The 16,585-nt window shown below is 42.9% G+C and overlaps 1 protein-coding gene across 2 annotated transcripts in view; it reads left to right on the top strand.

The window, feature by feature from the left end:
- Positions 1-16,585, top strand: part of LOC117505613 (receptor expression-enhancing protein 3-like) — a 95,062-nt gene that overhangs the window by 45,447 nt on the left and 33,030 nt on the right. For both annotated transcript variants that reach the window (XM_034165195.1, XM_034165196.1), the window contains exon 5: positions 10,713-10,826. In XM_034165195.1, coding sequence (XP_034021086.1) covers positions 10,713-10,826 — 114 coding nt within the window. The remainder of the gene's footprint in view (positions 1-10,712; positions 10,827-16,585) is intronic.

A 16,585-nucleotide genomic window follows, 5' to 3' on the forward strand; every position in this document is an offset into this window, starting at 1 on the left:
CATTTAAAACAACCTTTCATGTAGTTAGCTGCTTACCTTAGCCTGCAGTCATTTGGTGGCGTTAATCTCCACTGAGGCATTACAAGCCGATTGCCGATGAAGGCCTCGTTCCTGTCATGACCAAGTTATTTTTACCTTTCCTTACACAGTCCCTGTCACAGTTCACGTGCTGGCGCACTGCGTTTCTTTCAGTTATTTTTCATTTTGTTTTCTCTCCATGTTATTTGCTCCTCACAGTGAACCCATCCTCTTTGGTTATTTTTTTCTCCTCAGGGCACTGAATCTGTATCTGTGCTGTTTCATTCTCCATAGAGCACCATGTGGCCTTTTATTGTGGCCAGCCTAAGGCACACCTGTGCAATAATCATGCTGTCTAATCAGCATCTTGATATACCACACGTGAGGTGGGATAGATTATCTCGGCAAAGGAGAAGTGCTCACTAACACAAATTCAGACAGATTTGTGAACACCATTTGAGAGAAATAGGTCTTTTGTGTATATAGAAAATGTTTAGGATCTTTGCATTAAAAAATGGGAGCAAAAACAAAAGTGTTGCATTTATATTTTGTGTGTGTGTGTATGTATGTGTATATATACTCAGCAAAAATATAAACGCAACACTTTTAGTTTTGCTCCCATTTTGTATGAGATGAACTCAAAGATCTAAAACTTTTTCCACATACACAATATCACCATTTCCCTCAAATATTGTTCACAAACCAGTCTAAATCTGTGATAGTGAGCACTTCTCCTTTGCTGAGATAATCCATCCCACCTCACAGGTGTGCCATACCAAGATGCTGATTAGACACCATGATTAGTGCACAGGTGTGCCTTAGACTGTCCACAATAAAAGGCCACTCTGAAAGGTGCAGTTTTATCACACAGCAAAATGCCACAGATGTCGCAAGATTTGAGGGAGCGTGCAATTGGCATGCTGACAGCAGGAATGTCAACCAGAGCTGTTGCTTGTGTCTTGAATGTTCATTTCTCTACCATAAGCCGTCTCCAAAGGCGTTTCAGAGAATTTGGCAGTACATCCAACCAGCCTCACAACCGCAGACCACATGTAACCACACCAGCCCAGGACCTCCACATCCAGCATGTTCACCTCCAATATCGTCTGAGACCAGCCACTCGGACAGCTGCTGAAACAATCGGTTTGCATAACCAACGAATTTCTGCACAAACTGTCAGAAACCTTCTCAGGGAAGCTCATCTGCATGCTCCTCGTCCTCATCGGGGCCTTGACCTGACTCCAGTTCGTCGTCGTAACTGACTTGAGTGGGCAAATGCTCACATTCGCTGGCATTTGGCACGTTGGAGAGGTGTTCTCTTCACGGATGAATCATGGTTCACACTGTCCAGGGCAGATGGCAGACAGCGTGTGTGGCGTCGTGTGGGTGAGCGGTTTTCTGATGTCAATGTTGTGGATCGAGTGGCCCATGGTGGCGGTGGGGTTATGGTATGGGCAGGCATCTGTTATGGACGAAGAACACAGGTGCATTTTATTGATGGCATTTTGAATGCACAGAGATACCGTGATGAGATCCTGAGGCCCATTGTTGTGCCATACATCCAAGAACATTACCTCATGTTGCAGCAGGATAATGCACGGCCCCATGTTGCAAGGATCTGTACACAATTCTTGGAAGCTGAAAATGTCCCAGTTCTTGCATGGCCGGCATACTCACCGGACATGTCACCCATTGAGCATGTTTGGGATGCTCTGGACCGGCGTATACGACAGCGTGTACCAGTTCCTGCCAATATCCAGCAACTTCGCACAGTCATTGAAGAGGAGTGGACCAACATTCCACAGGCCACAATTGACAACCTGATCAACTCTATGCGAAGGAGATGTGTTGCACTGCATGAGGCAAATGGTGGTCACACCAGATACTGACTGGTATCCCCCCCCCCCCAATAAAACAAAACTGCACCTTTCAGAGTGGCCTTTTATTGTGGGCAGTCTAAGGCACACCTGTGCACTAATCATGGTGTCTAATCAGCATCTTGATATGCCACACCTGTGAGGTGGGATGGATTATCTCAGCAAAGGAGAAGTGCTCACTATCACAGATTTAGACTGGTTTGTGAACAATATTTGAGGGAAATGGTGATATTGTGTATGTGGAAAAAGTTTTAGATCTTTGAGTTCATCTCATAGAAAATGGGAGCAAAACCAAAAGTGTTGCGTTTATACACACACACATACCCTGGCAGAATTTTTGATTTATTGGCCATTTTTCAGAGAATATGATTGATAACACAAAAACATTTTTTCACTCAAGGTTAGTGGTTGTGTGGAGCCATTTATTGGCAAACAACTGTGTTTACTCTTTTTATATCATAATGACAACAGAACCTACCCAAAAGTCCCTGATCAAAAATTTACATACCCTAGTCCTTAATACAGTGTTTTGCCCCCTTTAACATCAGTGACAGCTTGGAGTCTTTCGTGGTAGTTGTGGATAAGGCTCTTTATTTTCTCTGCTGGTAAAGCTGCCTATTCTTCTTGGCAAAAAGCCTCAGTTTCCTGTAAATTCTTGGGCTGTCTTACATGAACTGAATGTTTGAGATCTCCCCAGAGTGGCTCAATGATATTGAGGTCAGGAGACTAAGATGGCCACTCCTGAACCTTCACTTTCTTCTGATGTTATCAATGACAGGTTGACTTGGCCTTGTGTTTTGGATCAGTGTCATGTTGGTACATCCCATGCACAGCTTCCGGGCTGATGAGTGCAAATTTTCCTCCAGTATTTCCTGATAACATGCTGTATTCATCCTGCCATCAGTTTTGACCATGTTTCCTGTGCCTTTGTAGCTCACACATCCCCAAAACATCAGCGATCCACCTCTGTGCTTCACAGTAGGAATGGTGTACCTTATTGATGCTTCTCCAAATGTAACGTTTATGGTTGTGGCCAAAAAGTTAAATTTTGGTTTCATCACTCCAAATGACTTTCTTTGGGCTGTTTGGCATATTGTAAGTGGGATATTTTGTGGCATATTTTGTGTATTAATGGCTTTCTTCTGGTGACTTGACCATGCAGCCCATTTTTGTTCAAGTGCCTTCTTATTTTGCATCTTGAAACAGTCAAACCACTTTTTTCAGAGAATCTTGTATTTCAGCTGAAGTTATTTGTGGGTTTTTCTCTGCATCCTGAACAATTTTCCTAGCAGTTGCTGAGACTTTTGTTGGTCTGCCTGACTGTGGTTTGGTTCCAACAGAATCCCTCATTTTTAATTTCTTAATTGGAGTTTGAACACTGCTGATTGCCATTCTCCGTTCTTTGGATATCTTTTCATAATCCTTTCCTGTTTTATACAGTTCAGTTACCTTTTCTTCGACAATTATTTTGCTTTCTCTATGACTCAGAAACCAGAAATTAAAAATTTTTCTATATATATGGTGACCACTGGATAAAAGATACCAGGGTCTGTCAGGAGCCCAGAACCTCTGACCTTTTATACACACACTGATTATAATAAAACAGATCAAGGGGAGGATGGTTACCTTTTGTAGCCATTCAAATCTGTTTTTGTCAACTTGTGTGCATGTTATCAGGCCAAAATCACCAGGGTATGTAAAGTTTTGATCAGGGTCATTTGAGTACTTTCTGATGTCTTTATGATTTTAAAGAGTAAACACAGTTGTTTGACAATAAATGGCTTCACACAACCACTAACCATGAGTGAAAACGTTTTTGTGTTATTGTTCACATTCTCTGAAAAATGGCCAAAAAATCTAAAATTCTTCTAGGTTTATATAAATGCTTGAGCACAACTCGGTATATAATTTGTATGTATACAACATACTTTGTACTGGGATACAAATTAAACAACTGCAAATTATAACGAAGACAATGCTCATATGGCCGAGGGTATTTTAGCATTGCGTTATATTTTTCAGTTTGATGTGCTCTAATCGTTTTTGCTTTATTTCCTCTTGTTTGCGTCTTTTTTTTCTACATGCCTTTTGTGTCTTCTTGTCTCTGTCCCCCAACACACTTCTTATGATACTAACTTCTTATGATCATAATTTCATATTAATTTCATTGTTGTTCCAGCTTTGTCAAAATTTACGGTTGCTAGTTTCTTCATGCTGTGGTTCTTCTGGTGTTCTGTCCAGATGAGCGCCCCCGTCGAGTTGAGCTTACCCGTGTTGGGAGGGAAACGATGGTGCCCATGTTGGCAAGCCATCTGCCCCGCTCTATTACTGTTTTGTTTGCTTTTAGTGTTTAGCTTTTAACTCTTTTCAAAATCAAAGCTTCATCTGAGGCTTTATTGTTGTCTTATGGCTCATTGTTTGTTCGGCAAACACTCCTGTGCTGGTGGACGTTCCTCATCATCTGGCACGGAACATCTACACTGGCTGTCTTGTCAACCCCCCCCCATTTGCCTGGAGTCGTCGCCCTTGGCTGGACTTCTGATCCCGCTTTCCTGTCAGCTTTAAGCCGGCGCCCGCGCCATGGTGCTCACCACAGCAACCTCCGCCAGCTGAGACGAGCTGTGTCATCATCTGGCTCAGAGCAGAACCTGAGCGTAGCCCTGCTAAGCGTGAGGTCAGTGGCAAATAAACCTTTTCTCTAAATGACTTCTTCACGTCCCGCAAACTGGATATTGTGTGTGTGACGGAGACGTGGATCCATGCTGGTAACCATATGCCGTTTTCTGAACTCCTTCCATCTCATTGTTTGTTCTTTAGCTCACCCCGCTCCACGGACAGTGGTGGCGTAGCCTTTGTGTTTAAATCCGAACTTCAGTGCCATTTGTCCCACCCTGCAACAAGTCACAGCAGCTTTGAGCTGCAGCTTTTTGAACCGAATCTGTCATTTCCTTTGCGCTGTTTATCATCCACCGAAATATAAAAATATATTAAGGACTTTATAAATGAGTTTGTGGACTTTCTGTTCGGGATCGTGTTGAAATGCGATCATCTCTTGGATGAGTGCTAACCTATTAAATCTTAACCTTAAACCCTAGAGTCCCCAAATTTGGGGACTTGCCCCGTTTTGGAACATTTGAACACTCATAACTAACCTATGCTGACACCAACATACAATGACACCAACATACACCACAACATCTCCTAGGACCTGTCTTTTAGCTGATCCAAACTTTTGCATTTTTGACCTTGTACAAGCTGAGAAACAAATCATAATGTATGGGTATGTGATTTTGGTGAAATAGGCTCTAGGGCTTAAGGGGTTTCTAGGGCTTAAGGGGTCACTCCTCTGAGCTACCATCGACATTAAGGCTTGTCCAATTGTTGATGTGATCGGACAAGCAGTATGCTCTAAATTGTTGGCATTTTTTTAGTTTAAAACGTTCAAATTCTTTATTTTCATCGCTCGGAACCAAAATACCTGACCGCCGCCTTTTTGTTTTCTTATTTACATCACGTCTTGTCTCACACCTCGCGAGAAAGCGTCTTCGTTTTTTCCCGCCACTCTCCACACAGCAGACAATTGGAAAACATGATATCACAGGGTTCTTCCCAGACAATGGAACAACGGCGCCGCGCCACAGTGTTATGACAGCGCCGTCACACTCTGCTCTGCTATCAGGTAGTTTTCTAAAATCCAGCCAGGCTGTTTGTGCTGAACTGCCCACTCGTCCCTCCCCCGCCAGCAGGCTGCAGCTCAGAGAGCACAGTGGGGGAAAAAAAAAACTCAGTCTTCAAATAAAAAGAGCTCCTTCTGCTTGCATAGCTCCAGAAATTGATTTATAGGCTTTATTTTACAGTTGAAAGCCTTCATGTTTCCAAAGTTTGCTCACATACGATGTGAGAGTGAAGAGTCTCTCGTTCCCTCATACACAGAGGGAGAGAAGGAAGGAGAGAGAGGCAGAGAGAGAGAGAGGGAGGGAGGGGGAGGTGGGAAGTGTGAACATCAGACGCCACACGCTGTAACAAAGCAGCGAAGCAATTTTAATGAACGACCATTTTCTCCACACAGCCTCAGTGAAACAGTAAAGTGTGAAAAACTGATTCAGAAAGTTTTACATCCAGGATTTCATCATTAAGAGCAAATTTACTCCTTTACTTCTTCCAGAATAATTTTTTTCATTTTCTTATTATTATTGTTGTTTCTGCACCAATAACACCAGATGAAATTACTTGTATGTAGGAACTTACTTGGCAATAAATTTGATTCTGATTTGACAACGAACTCAATCCAGATTGTTCAAACAAGACAATTAGGGGTTATATTGTTTTTTTTTTTTTTTTTTAATAAATATTCAATTCCACTCAAAAATGTTGGAAAAAAAAATAAAACCTAAACTGTCAACATGACAGAAAAACTCTGCCTGGACTCTTACTGGACTAAAGGTACAGTGTGTCATTTTTAAAGAAGAGAGAAAATGTTATGTCCATCAAATATTAATATGTTTTGAAACTTTTCAATGTCATTTATTTTCTTAACATAGACAGAAAAATACAAAAAAGAACTTTGATATTACAACATAAGTGTAATTTATCTATTATTCTTGCTTTCAGTGCATCTAAAACCAGTCAAAATGACTTGCAACGTGCGCCGCCTCGGGTGATAATTGCCCACAGCACCGCTATACTAAAAATTTCTGGGGAGAACCCTGTATCATGTGTGCATGAGACCACTGTATGGAGTGTGGGTTCGCAGCATCTTCTTGTGAGTTGCTGTGGCGGGAAACATTAGATAAAGAACATCGCATCAATGCCTTTTGAAGAATATATTGAACAGAATGTCTTTTTTAAAACCTCTGAAACTGGGCCAGATACCAGGGAAAACACCAGTCAAATGCAAAGCATCAACCCCTGCAAGTGTAGAAGCTTCAAAGAAGAGGTATGAAGAGAAAGGAAGAGAGAGGAAGTTTGTGAGTAGGTGGACACAGGATTATCCATGACTGGGGCACAAGGAAGAGGACAACACAATATACTGCCATGTCTGTCAGGATTTTCCTTCAATTGTGGACCAGTAAGTCATTTTTAAATGTTGAAATAAAAGAATATGATTTGCTTTATAAAATACATGCTGGCAAATGATTATGCATCGAACAGTGATGAATTCAGAAAACAACATAAGAGAAGCAGATGCATATTGGCATTTACCAATTATTTTAATTTTTTCCCCAGTTATGAACAATCACAGGAGAGAAACATTATGAGCTATGTCTTGGTTAACAGATTAAAAGGCTAGAGGCTATGCATGCAATATGTAATAAAATTTATTTTTTGTAAATTGAATTTTACCACCCTCACAGGAGAGAAGCAATTCATGAAAAAGTGTAAAAATCAGGACTTCCACGGTAGCATTCCCCCAGACACCCCAAGGTGACACGCTTCACGCTGCTCGCGCCTGCGGCACTCGCTTGTTCAGACAACCAGCTTTCCCTATAGGACAAGTAAACTGCCAGGGTTACTTGTCCTATGGACAAGTACACTAAAAAGTTTAATGTCAATGCCTGCCTCTGAGTCTGACTCTCCTTGAGGTTTCTTCCTCAGTATCATCAGAGGGAGTTTTTCCTTGCCACTGTTGCCTGTGTGCTTGCTCTAGGGGTTGGTAAGGTTAGACCTTACTTATGCGTTGCGCCTTGAGGCAGCTTTGTTGTGATTTGGCGCTATGTAAATAAAATAAATTAAATTAAATCTAATTAAATTATTTCCTACTACATTTTACTTTTTATGTTACTTTGTCTTTTGTTTGTTTTATTGCCTGTTGTAATTTTATTATTCTTAGTTCATTAACTTATGATTGGGGGTAACTTGTTGTCCATTTATAAATTATTTACGGCACTTTGGTCGACTGCTGTCATTTTAAACATGCTTTAGAAATAAAGGTTGAGTTGAGTTTCGTAGATCAACAGTTACGTGTCGAGATGAGCTCCATCAAAACAAACTACGCAGTGCGTTTCATTTTCATTCACTGAATATATGACTCTTGACAAAGTTGGCTTATTTTGCCGGATAAATAAATATAAAAATTGTTCATGTGAATATAGTAATGTGTAAAATGTGCTCACTGTCAAAAGTATTTTTAACCTGGAGGCTATTTTTTTATTATCACGATAATCGTTTATCACAATCCTCATTTATTTGCACCTCAATGCCCTTTGAACTTTATTGGACAGATAATGTTTTATATTTCGTATAAGTTCAGTTGATATTGGGCCGTAGGAAAAAACTATACAATAAAAAAATTAGTTTTAGCCTGTGATAAAATGTACTATTGTGATTCCAGCATTTTAAGGCCTTTTTAAACTTCTATACAATGTTTATTAATTATTGTGATACTGTCGTTAATTGCAATTACTATGGCCAAGATAATCATGATAGAAAAAAATCATATCATCCCATGCCTATTATACAGATTGCTAAATTACAGTGTTCACTTTTCAAAACTGCATTGTGTTAAAACAGTTAGTACATTTTGTAGCTCAGCTCGACGGGTGAGGTGTGAAAATGCATGCACAGTTGTGTGGTAGGGTTTAACCTTCAAGCTTACATGTCTTTGCCTTTTTGCCATTAATAGGCTGACATCCATTAAATGGCATTGCTTTTCACATCACCTGCCAGGTTATTGTGGTTCAGTTCCCCTTTCTCTTATTCTGTTCGTGTTTCCATTGTTTTCTTGTATTTTTTTCCCGTGTTCCTAAGTGAATATCATTAGTCTCCTTGTGAGTCCTGTGTTTTGACCATTATTATGTATCCTTACCTCTGAGATTGACTGACGTCTTTTGAGTGTTTTTTTATTTGCTGAGAAGGTTAAAAAACAAGATGCAGCTAGGCCTGACACAATGACTGTATAGCCTTACCATATACAGTGGGGTAAAAAAGCATTTAGTCAGTCGCTTATTGTGCAAGTTCTCCTACTTAGAAAGATGAGAGAGGTCTGTAATTTTTATTATAGGTACACTTCAACTATGAGAAACAAAATGAGGGGGAAAAATCCAGGAAATAACATTGTAGGATTTTTAAATAATTTATTTGTAAATTATGGTGGAAAATAAGTATTTGGTCAATAACAAAAGTTCAACTCAATACTTTGTAACATATCCTTTGTTGGCATTGACAGAGGTCAAATGTTTTGGCCCATTCCTCCATGCAGATCGCCTCTAGAGCAGTGATGTTTTGGGGCTGTCGCTGGGCAACATGGACTTTCAACTCCATCAACAAATTTTTCTATGGGGTTGAGGTCTGGAGACTGCCTTGGACCTTGAAATGCTTTATACGGAGCCACTCCTTTGTTGCCCAAGCGGTGTGTTTGGGATCATTGTCATGCTGGAAGAACCAGCCATGTTGCATCTTCAGTGCTGTCACTGATGGAAGGAGGTTTTGGCTTAAAATCTCACGATACATGGCCTCATTCATTCTTCCCTCAACATGGATCAGTCGTCCTGTCCCCTTTTGCAGAAAAACAGCCCCAAAGCATGATGTTTCCACCCCCATTCACAGTAGGTATGTTGTTCTTGGGATGCAACTCAGCATTCTTCTTCCTCCAAACATGACCAGTAGAGTTTTCACTCACAGGTTCTATTTTGGTTTATCTGACCACATGATATTCTCCCAATCCTCTTTTGGATCTACCATATGCTCTCTGGCAAACTTCAGATGGGCCTGGACATGTACTGGCTTAAGCAGGGGGACACGCCTGGCACTGCAGGATTTGAGTCCCTCTCTGCGTAGTGTGTAGCCTTTGTTACTTTGGTCCCAGCTCTCTACAGGTCATTCATCAGGTCCCTCCGTGTAGTTGTGGGATTTTTGCTCACCATTCTCATGATCATTTTTGACCCCACGGGATGAGATCTTGTGTGGAGCCCCAGATCGAGGGAGATTATCAATGTCTTCCATTTTCTTACAAATGCTCCCACAGTTGATTTATTCACATCAACCTGCTTGACTATTGTAGATTCACTCTTCCCAGCCTGGTGGTCTTCCTGGTGTCCTTCAACAGCTCTTTGGTCTTGGCCATGGTTGAGTTTGGAGTCTGACTGTTTGAGGCTGTGGACAGGTGTCTTTTATACAGATAACGAGTTCAAACAGGTGCCATTAATACAGGTAACAGGTGGAGGACAGAAGAGCTTCTTAAAGACGAAGTTACAGGTCTGTGAGAGCCAGAAATCTTGCTTGTTTGTGGGTGACCAAATACTTATTTTCCACCATAATTTACAAATAAATTATTTTAAAATCCTACAATTTGAGTTCCTGGATTTTTTTTTTCTCATTTTGTTTCTCATAGTTGACGTGTACCTATGCTGAAAATTACAGACCTCTCTCATCTTTCTAAGTAGGAGAACCTGCACAATCAGGGGCTGACTAAATACATTTTTGCTCCACTGTACTATATGGACCTTACCTTGATCATTTTTGCTGAGCTCGACATTTCCCATTATGTTTACATGCATGTTTGTTCACATGAGAATCTCACCAACAAACAAAATGAACAGCTGGTGATCTGGTCATATTGTTGATCTGTTGTGTACAGTCTACAGTGCACAGTGCAAATGCATTTGGGGCATGTTTGACCCCACAGTGCTATTTGTGGGGGGTGAAATCTCAGCGTAAACGAGAGTGCAGGGCACAAACAAAGTTGCCATTTAATTCATTACCTTTGACACTGATGTACAACTTTGCCTCCAAAACAGTGAAATTTCCACCTGTTTATTCATGTCGTCAGTTAGATGTTGGTGTTAACTGAAGAGGTCTTGATTTTGTTTGTGCCTGCAGGAGATCGATGAGTACATCGTGCAAGCCAAGGAGAGGAGCTATGAGACGATGGTGAACTTCGGCAAGCAGGGACTGAGCATCGCAGCCACCGCTGCCGTCACTGCAGCAGTCAAAGTAAGCGTCACACTGCTGCCTTTCATTCCAGAACTACATGGGTGGACCTGGTCAATGACCCGAAGAGATCTGGGACCACAGTCACAAAACACATTACACCATCATGGTTTAAAATCCTGCAGGGCAGCAAGGTCCCCCGCTCACTTGCTCATCACCTTGATTCTTCTTGGACTTGTAATGGATCTAATGCAGCAGCCTCTGTCATAAGGGATCTTAATTTTGAAATATGTCGTATCTGTGGACAGTAACATTTGTTTATGCAGAGGGTGTATCATCACATCCGTCTCTTAATTACTTCATTCAAAGTTATTGTATTATTTCTGAAAATACGAGGTCTATTAGAAAAGTATCCGACCTTATTATTTTTTTCAAAAACCATATGGATTTGAATCGTGCGATTACATCAGACATGCTTGAACCCTCGTGGGCATGCGAGAGTTTTTTTCACGCCTGTCGGTTACGTCATTCGCCTGTGGGCAGTCTTTGAGTGAGGAGTGGCCCACCCTCTCGTCGATTTTTTTTTCATTGTTTAGGAATGGCTCAGAGACTGCTGCTTTGTTTGATCAAAATTTTTTCAAAACTGTAAGGCACAACTGAGTGGACACCATTCGATAAATTCAGCTGGTTTTCGGTAAAAATTTTAACGGCTGATTAGAGATTTTGGTGTGTAAGTGTCGCTTTAAGGACGGCCCACGGCGCCTGACGGCGATCTGCGCTCCAAGGCGTCGTCGTCTCGCTGTTTCAAGATGAAAACTTCCACATTTCAGGCTCTGTTCACCCAGGTCATCGTCAGAGAACAGAGAAGTTTCAGAAGAAGTCGGCATGAGGAGTTTATGCAGACATTCCACTGTTAAAGGAGATTTTGTAATGAAAGAACGTGTGGGCAGATTAGCATGTCGGGCCGCGACAGGAAAAACCTTAATGGACAAGTTGGAACATGCCCAGCTGTTAAACAATATCTCAGATACTCACTTGTTGAAAGCCATCAAAAGCCGCCTGAATTTTACAAATGGTTTTCAACACGGAGGTGTTTTTCCTGTCGCGGCGCAGATGGATTTGCGTCGTCATCACGGAACCGACTCTGCGAGTTTGCCCGCACGTTCTTTCAATACAAAATCTCCTTTAACAGTGGAATGTCCGCATAAACTCCTCATGCCGACTTCTTCTGAGACTTCTCTGTTCTCTGACGATGTCCTGGGTGAACAGAGCCTTAAATTAGGAAGTTTTCAGCTCGAAACAGCCAGACGGACGCCACCTCCGACTGCGCCGCGCCGATCCACTTTGTGAGCTGTCCTTAAAACGAAAGAAACTCCACAACCTCTCATCAGCCGTTAAACCTTTCACCGAAAACCAGCAGAATTTCTCGAATAGTGTCCCCTCGGATATCCCTCACAGGCCCTGAAAAAAGTTTGATAAAGCAACACGCGCCGTCTCGAGCAGCGTCTCAGACAAAGGATTTCAGCCGAGAGGGCTGGACCAGTGCTCACTCAAAGCCTGCCCACAGGTGGAAGACGTCACCGACACGCGTGAAAAAACTCACGCATGAGGGTTCAAGCATGTCTGGTGTAATCGCACGTGATTCAAGTCCATATAGTTTTTTTTTTTTTAATAAAACTGCCGGTTAGTTTTCTAATAAACCTCGTAAATCTGGTCGACGTCTATAAAAAGCTGATGAAGATGTGAAAGTTAAAGTTCATGGATAATAAACAGTGGCGATAAAGACCTTAATTCAGAACATCCTGTTTGGAGATATTTTAAACCCCTGTCACCCTTGATGCGGAATGAGCCGGAATGCTGTCGGAATGAAAATTATGTCTACATTGTGGAACATTCGAGGTGCATTCCTAACCTGCGATTGCATTTTGAGTGCATTCCAAACAGTCGGGCCCATTCCTGTGGCTAGTCCGAATGTTTAGCTCATGTTCAAAACTTTCACGGTGCGTTTGAAGTGGAAAATCATCGAACGGCAGCTGAAGTGCATTCTAAGTATCCCGACGGCATCCCGTCAGCATTCTGAACATTCTCATCGCGTTTGAGGCGTAATCGAGATGGGCAGGCATGGCAAATTCTGGCAGCATGTCCCGAATGTGCCACAGATGAGTCGGACTCCACCTCTTGCTAGAGCCCTGCATTGGGACTAGGTCCCGGGGGACCCATTGCAAAGCATGCAGGAACAGGTGGGTAAACAGTGAGTCACAGTCAACAAAAGAGAATCATGTCAAAGTATGCGGCGTCCACAGGCTACTTTCAGCCTAAATAAAGCCTTTTTATTATAACCGGGACAGCAGCAGGGCAGCGCTCTCAGCGGAGCTCTACAGACAAGGACAGCGAGGGTTTCCATAGCAACACTGTATGCCTATATATGGCACACATATGACCGTCTTTGAAACAAGCAACCCCTCCCCTCTGGCAGATGGTTGAGGTCCATCAGGACCAAAGGCCCAAGACACAAATACAGCTTCTTTTGTCCACAGCTGGACTTATAAATAATGCCAGAAACCCCCATTTACTCCCCCCCCACTCCCACAAAGTACAAATTGATCATCCCTGCACTGAAAGGTACTGTATATCTGCATGCTCACACAACCCTGTTCCACTGTTATATTTATCTGACAGTGAACATAGTTTTGCCCATTTGTCTTTTTGACTCCTTCACTCCTTTCAGTGTGACATGCCTTTTAAGGGATTACTACTGGTGGCTGCACTGATAACAGCTGTGCACATCAGTGATCTGATGACCGCACTAATCCGATCGCTCGTGTTTATGTACACTATAGTAATGTAATAATCAGAAGAATCTGGTTTACATGATTTCAGTTCGTAGGTTGGATGTCTTTTGAAATTCAGAAGAGAGAGACAGCAGGTCTTGAATATAGAGTAAACGACAGCCTTGGTTGCATTCCATCCAGACTTCGGGTGATAATCGAACCACACTCGTACGGCATTCGAGGTGCAGTCTTAATGTTCCTACTGCATTCTAACAGCATTCTAGGTATTTCTACTGTGTTCCACCTACATATGAACTGCATTTGGAAGCTAATGCACACAGAATGTGCAAGAATCATTCAAGGCGGGTTCCGCCCACATTCTAAGTATTCGAACGGTATTCTTACACAGCTGTTGGAATATCTGTCTCTCCTGATTGTGGCTCGAATTTTGTTTTTTATTCCCATTCCAACTGATTCTGCTTGATTCCTGCTCATTCCTACTAAGTGTGATTTCCCTCTCTGTGTGTGTGTGTCTCTCTCTCTCTCTCTCGTGCGTGTGAGAGTTGCAGGTGAGAGTGTGCCACAGTTCAGGTGAGGTGGTGTTTTTTGTTCATACTTTTCGGTGGTTTGTGTTTATTTTCGGTTTGTTTGTTGGTTGTTTTTCATTGGTTAGACTGGTTTGCATGTGGTTTTTGCAGCGGGTTTTGGTGCGGATGGCGTCTGGGTCCGCACTGGCCCTCTCGCTCTGTCACAGGGTGAGGGTGGTCCCTGACCCGGCTGTGTCTGTGGAGGATGTCCTCCTGGCTGTTGGTGAGCAGGTCGGACATGAGAACTTAATGTTTGCGTCCAGGATGAACAGAGCCGTGGTGGTTTTTTGTCGGAGAAGCGTTTCTCTGCTCAGCTTGTTGAAAGTGGGGTTTATCTGCAGGCTTCTCCTCTTTATGCTCTGTCCACTAAAATCATTATTTCCGAGGTTCCTTCATTTGTTTCAAACAAGGCTCTCAGTCGGGAGCTGCAGAGGTTCGGTAAGTTTGCCAGCAGTTTTAAGACGATCGGACGTTCAGTCCTTCCGTCGTCAGGTGTTCATGTTCCTGAACTGTCCAACCCAGACTCTGGAGGTGTCCTTCAGAGTCAAACATGAAGACTCTTTTTACATGGTTTATGGTTCAGGATGCATGAAGTGTTTTGAATGTGGAGACGTTGGTCACAAACGTCTCATGTGTCCGCACAAATGCAGTGTGTCGGGGCGTCGTGTCGGCAGCCTCAGGTCCGGTTCCGGGGCCTTAGGCCTCGGAGACGTGGTGTTGGTGTCACGTTCATTTGAGGAGCCCAGCATGCAGGAGGAGGATGTTTCTCCACAGCAGGGTGTCTCTGAGCCTGAAGCTGTCAGTGTAACTTCTGATCAGCTGACAAATGAACATTCTGGGTTGACTGATGCTGCGGTGAATGACGGTTCTGAGGTTGGTCCAGTTGACGTTTCTGTCTCTCCTTCTGTGGTCGACGCTGATGTTTCTGCTGTGGGTGAGTCCTCGGTCACTGTTGGACAGGGCTTACAGGGAGACACTGGGCCCAGCGGACCCCAAACCCCCACGGAGTCAAAGCATGAATGATGACATGGATTATGATTCGGACTCCAGCATGTCCACCACCGGTTCCTTCTCTCAGAGCAGTGATCTGTACACGCTGCTGGACATCACCAGCTTCCTGAATGATTCATTTGGTAAGTCAGTGAGAGTTGCGGATTATTTTCCAGATACAGAGAAATTTGATAAATTTGTTAAAATGTTGAGGAAGCTTGTTGGCTTGGACCTGCTGGATGAGAAGAAGCGGTACAGACTGAGGAAACGCATCATTGCTTTGGGGAAGGAATCTCTGTCCAAGCGGGGATGAGGTCTCGGGTCGTAAATCCATCAGATAGACGCTGAGTGTGTCTCACTGGGTGTTCTTTCTTCTCTGTCTGTCTTTCTCTCTGTTCTCTCTCCACTCAGTCCACATGCAGCATCTGAAGGTGGGCTTTTTGAACAAGAACAGTGGCAGGGACGGGCTGAGTAGGGCTTTGGTCTCTGAGCACTTTGAACAAAAGGGGTTACAGGTGTTGTTCCTGCAAGAGACTCACTCTGATATGGATAACGAAGTGGAGTGGGCTCGGTGGTGGAGGGGACAGTTTTATCAAAGTCATGGCTCCATCATCCGTGCTGGAGGGGCGGTTCTGTTTTCTCCTCGACTTGACATCACTGTTTTATCCACCACTGAGATTGTGCAGAGTCAGGTTCTGTTGGTCAGGGCTCAGGTCGAGGGGTTAACCATTGCGTTTACAAATGTTTACGCACAAAATGAGGGCTCGGAGCAGGTGGGGTTATTCAAACAGGTGAGGGACATTTTAGTTCAGCAGGATCCTGGTGACTGTTTGGTGTTGGGAGGTGATGACTACAACTGCACTGTAGATATGTCACTGGATCGGGAGGTGAGGAGCCATATTTGCAGTTGGTTTCCTCACTGGCTGTTTTTTTCATGAGGTGGATTTATTGGACACCTGGAGGGTCGCACACTCACAGGACAGACATGGGTTCGGGTTTCAGATGGGGTGGTGTCTGCTGCCAGGCTTGACCAGATTTATATGTCACACTCATTCAGGAACAGAATACGCAGGAGTTTCATTCAGCCAGTTGGTTTTTCAGATCATCATCTAATCCAGTGATTTTTAACCTTTTTTGAGCTGCGGCACCCTTTTTATATTTACCAAATCCTGCGGCACACCACCAACCAAAATAATATAATAATTGTATTACCTCTGGTTTTGCGCAAAACCCAATTATCGCAATAGAAAATCGATACAGAAAACACCGCATTTCGAAAATCCTCAAGTATTTTGCGCTCTGATCTCAAGTAGGGCTGTCACGATTAGGAATTTCTGGAGATGATTAATTGTCAGACAAATAATTGCGATTGACGAATATATAGTCTATTTTTTTTCCCCCCTTCTTTATATTCTACTATTGTAGTATAATTACACAACTCTGGAAGAACGTTTGGCTTCTGTGAGTGGAGAAA

Source organism: Thalassophryne amazonica, unplaced genomic scaffold (genome assembly GCF_902500255.1).
Source record: "Thalassophryne amazonica unplaced genomic scaffold, fThaAma1.1, whole genome shotgun sequence".
NCBI lineage: Eukaryota > Metazoa > Chordata > Actinopteri > Batrachoidiformes > Batrachoididae > Thalassophryne > Thalassophryne amazonica.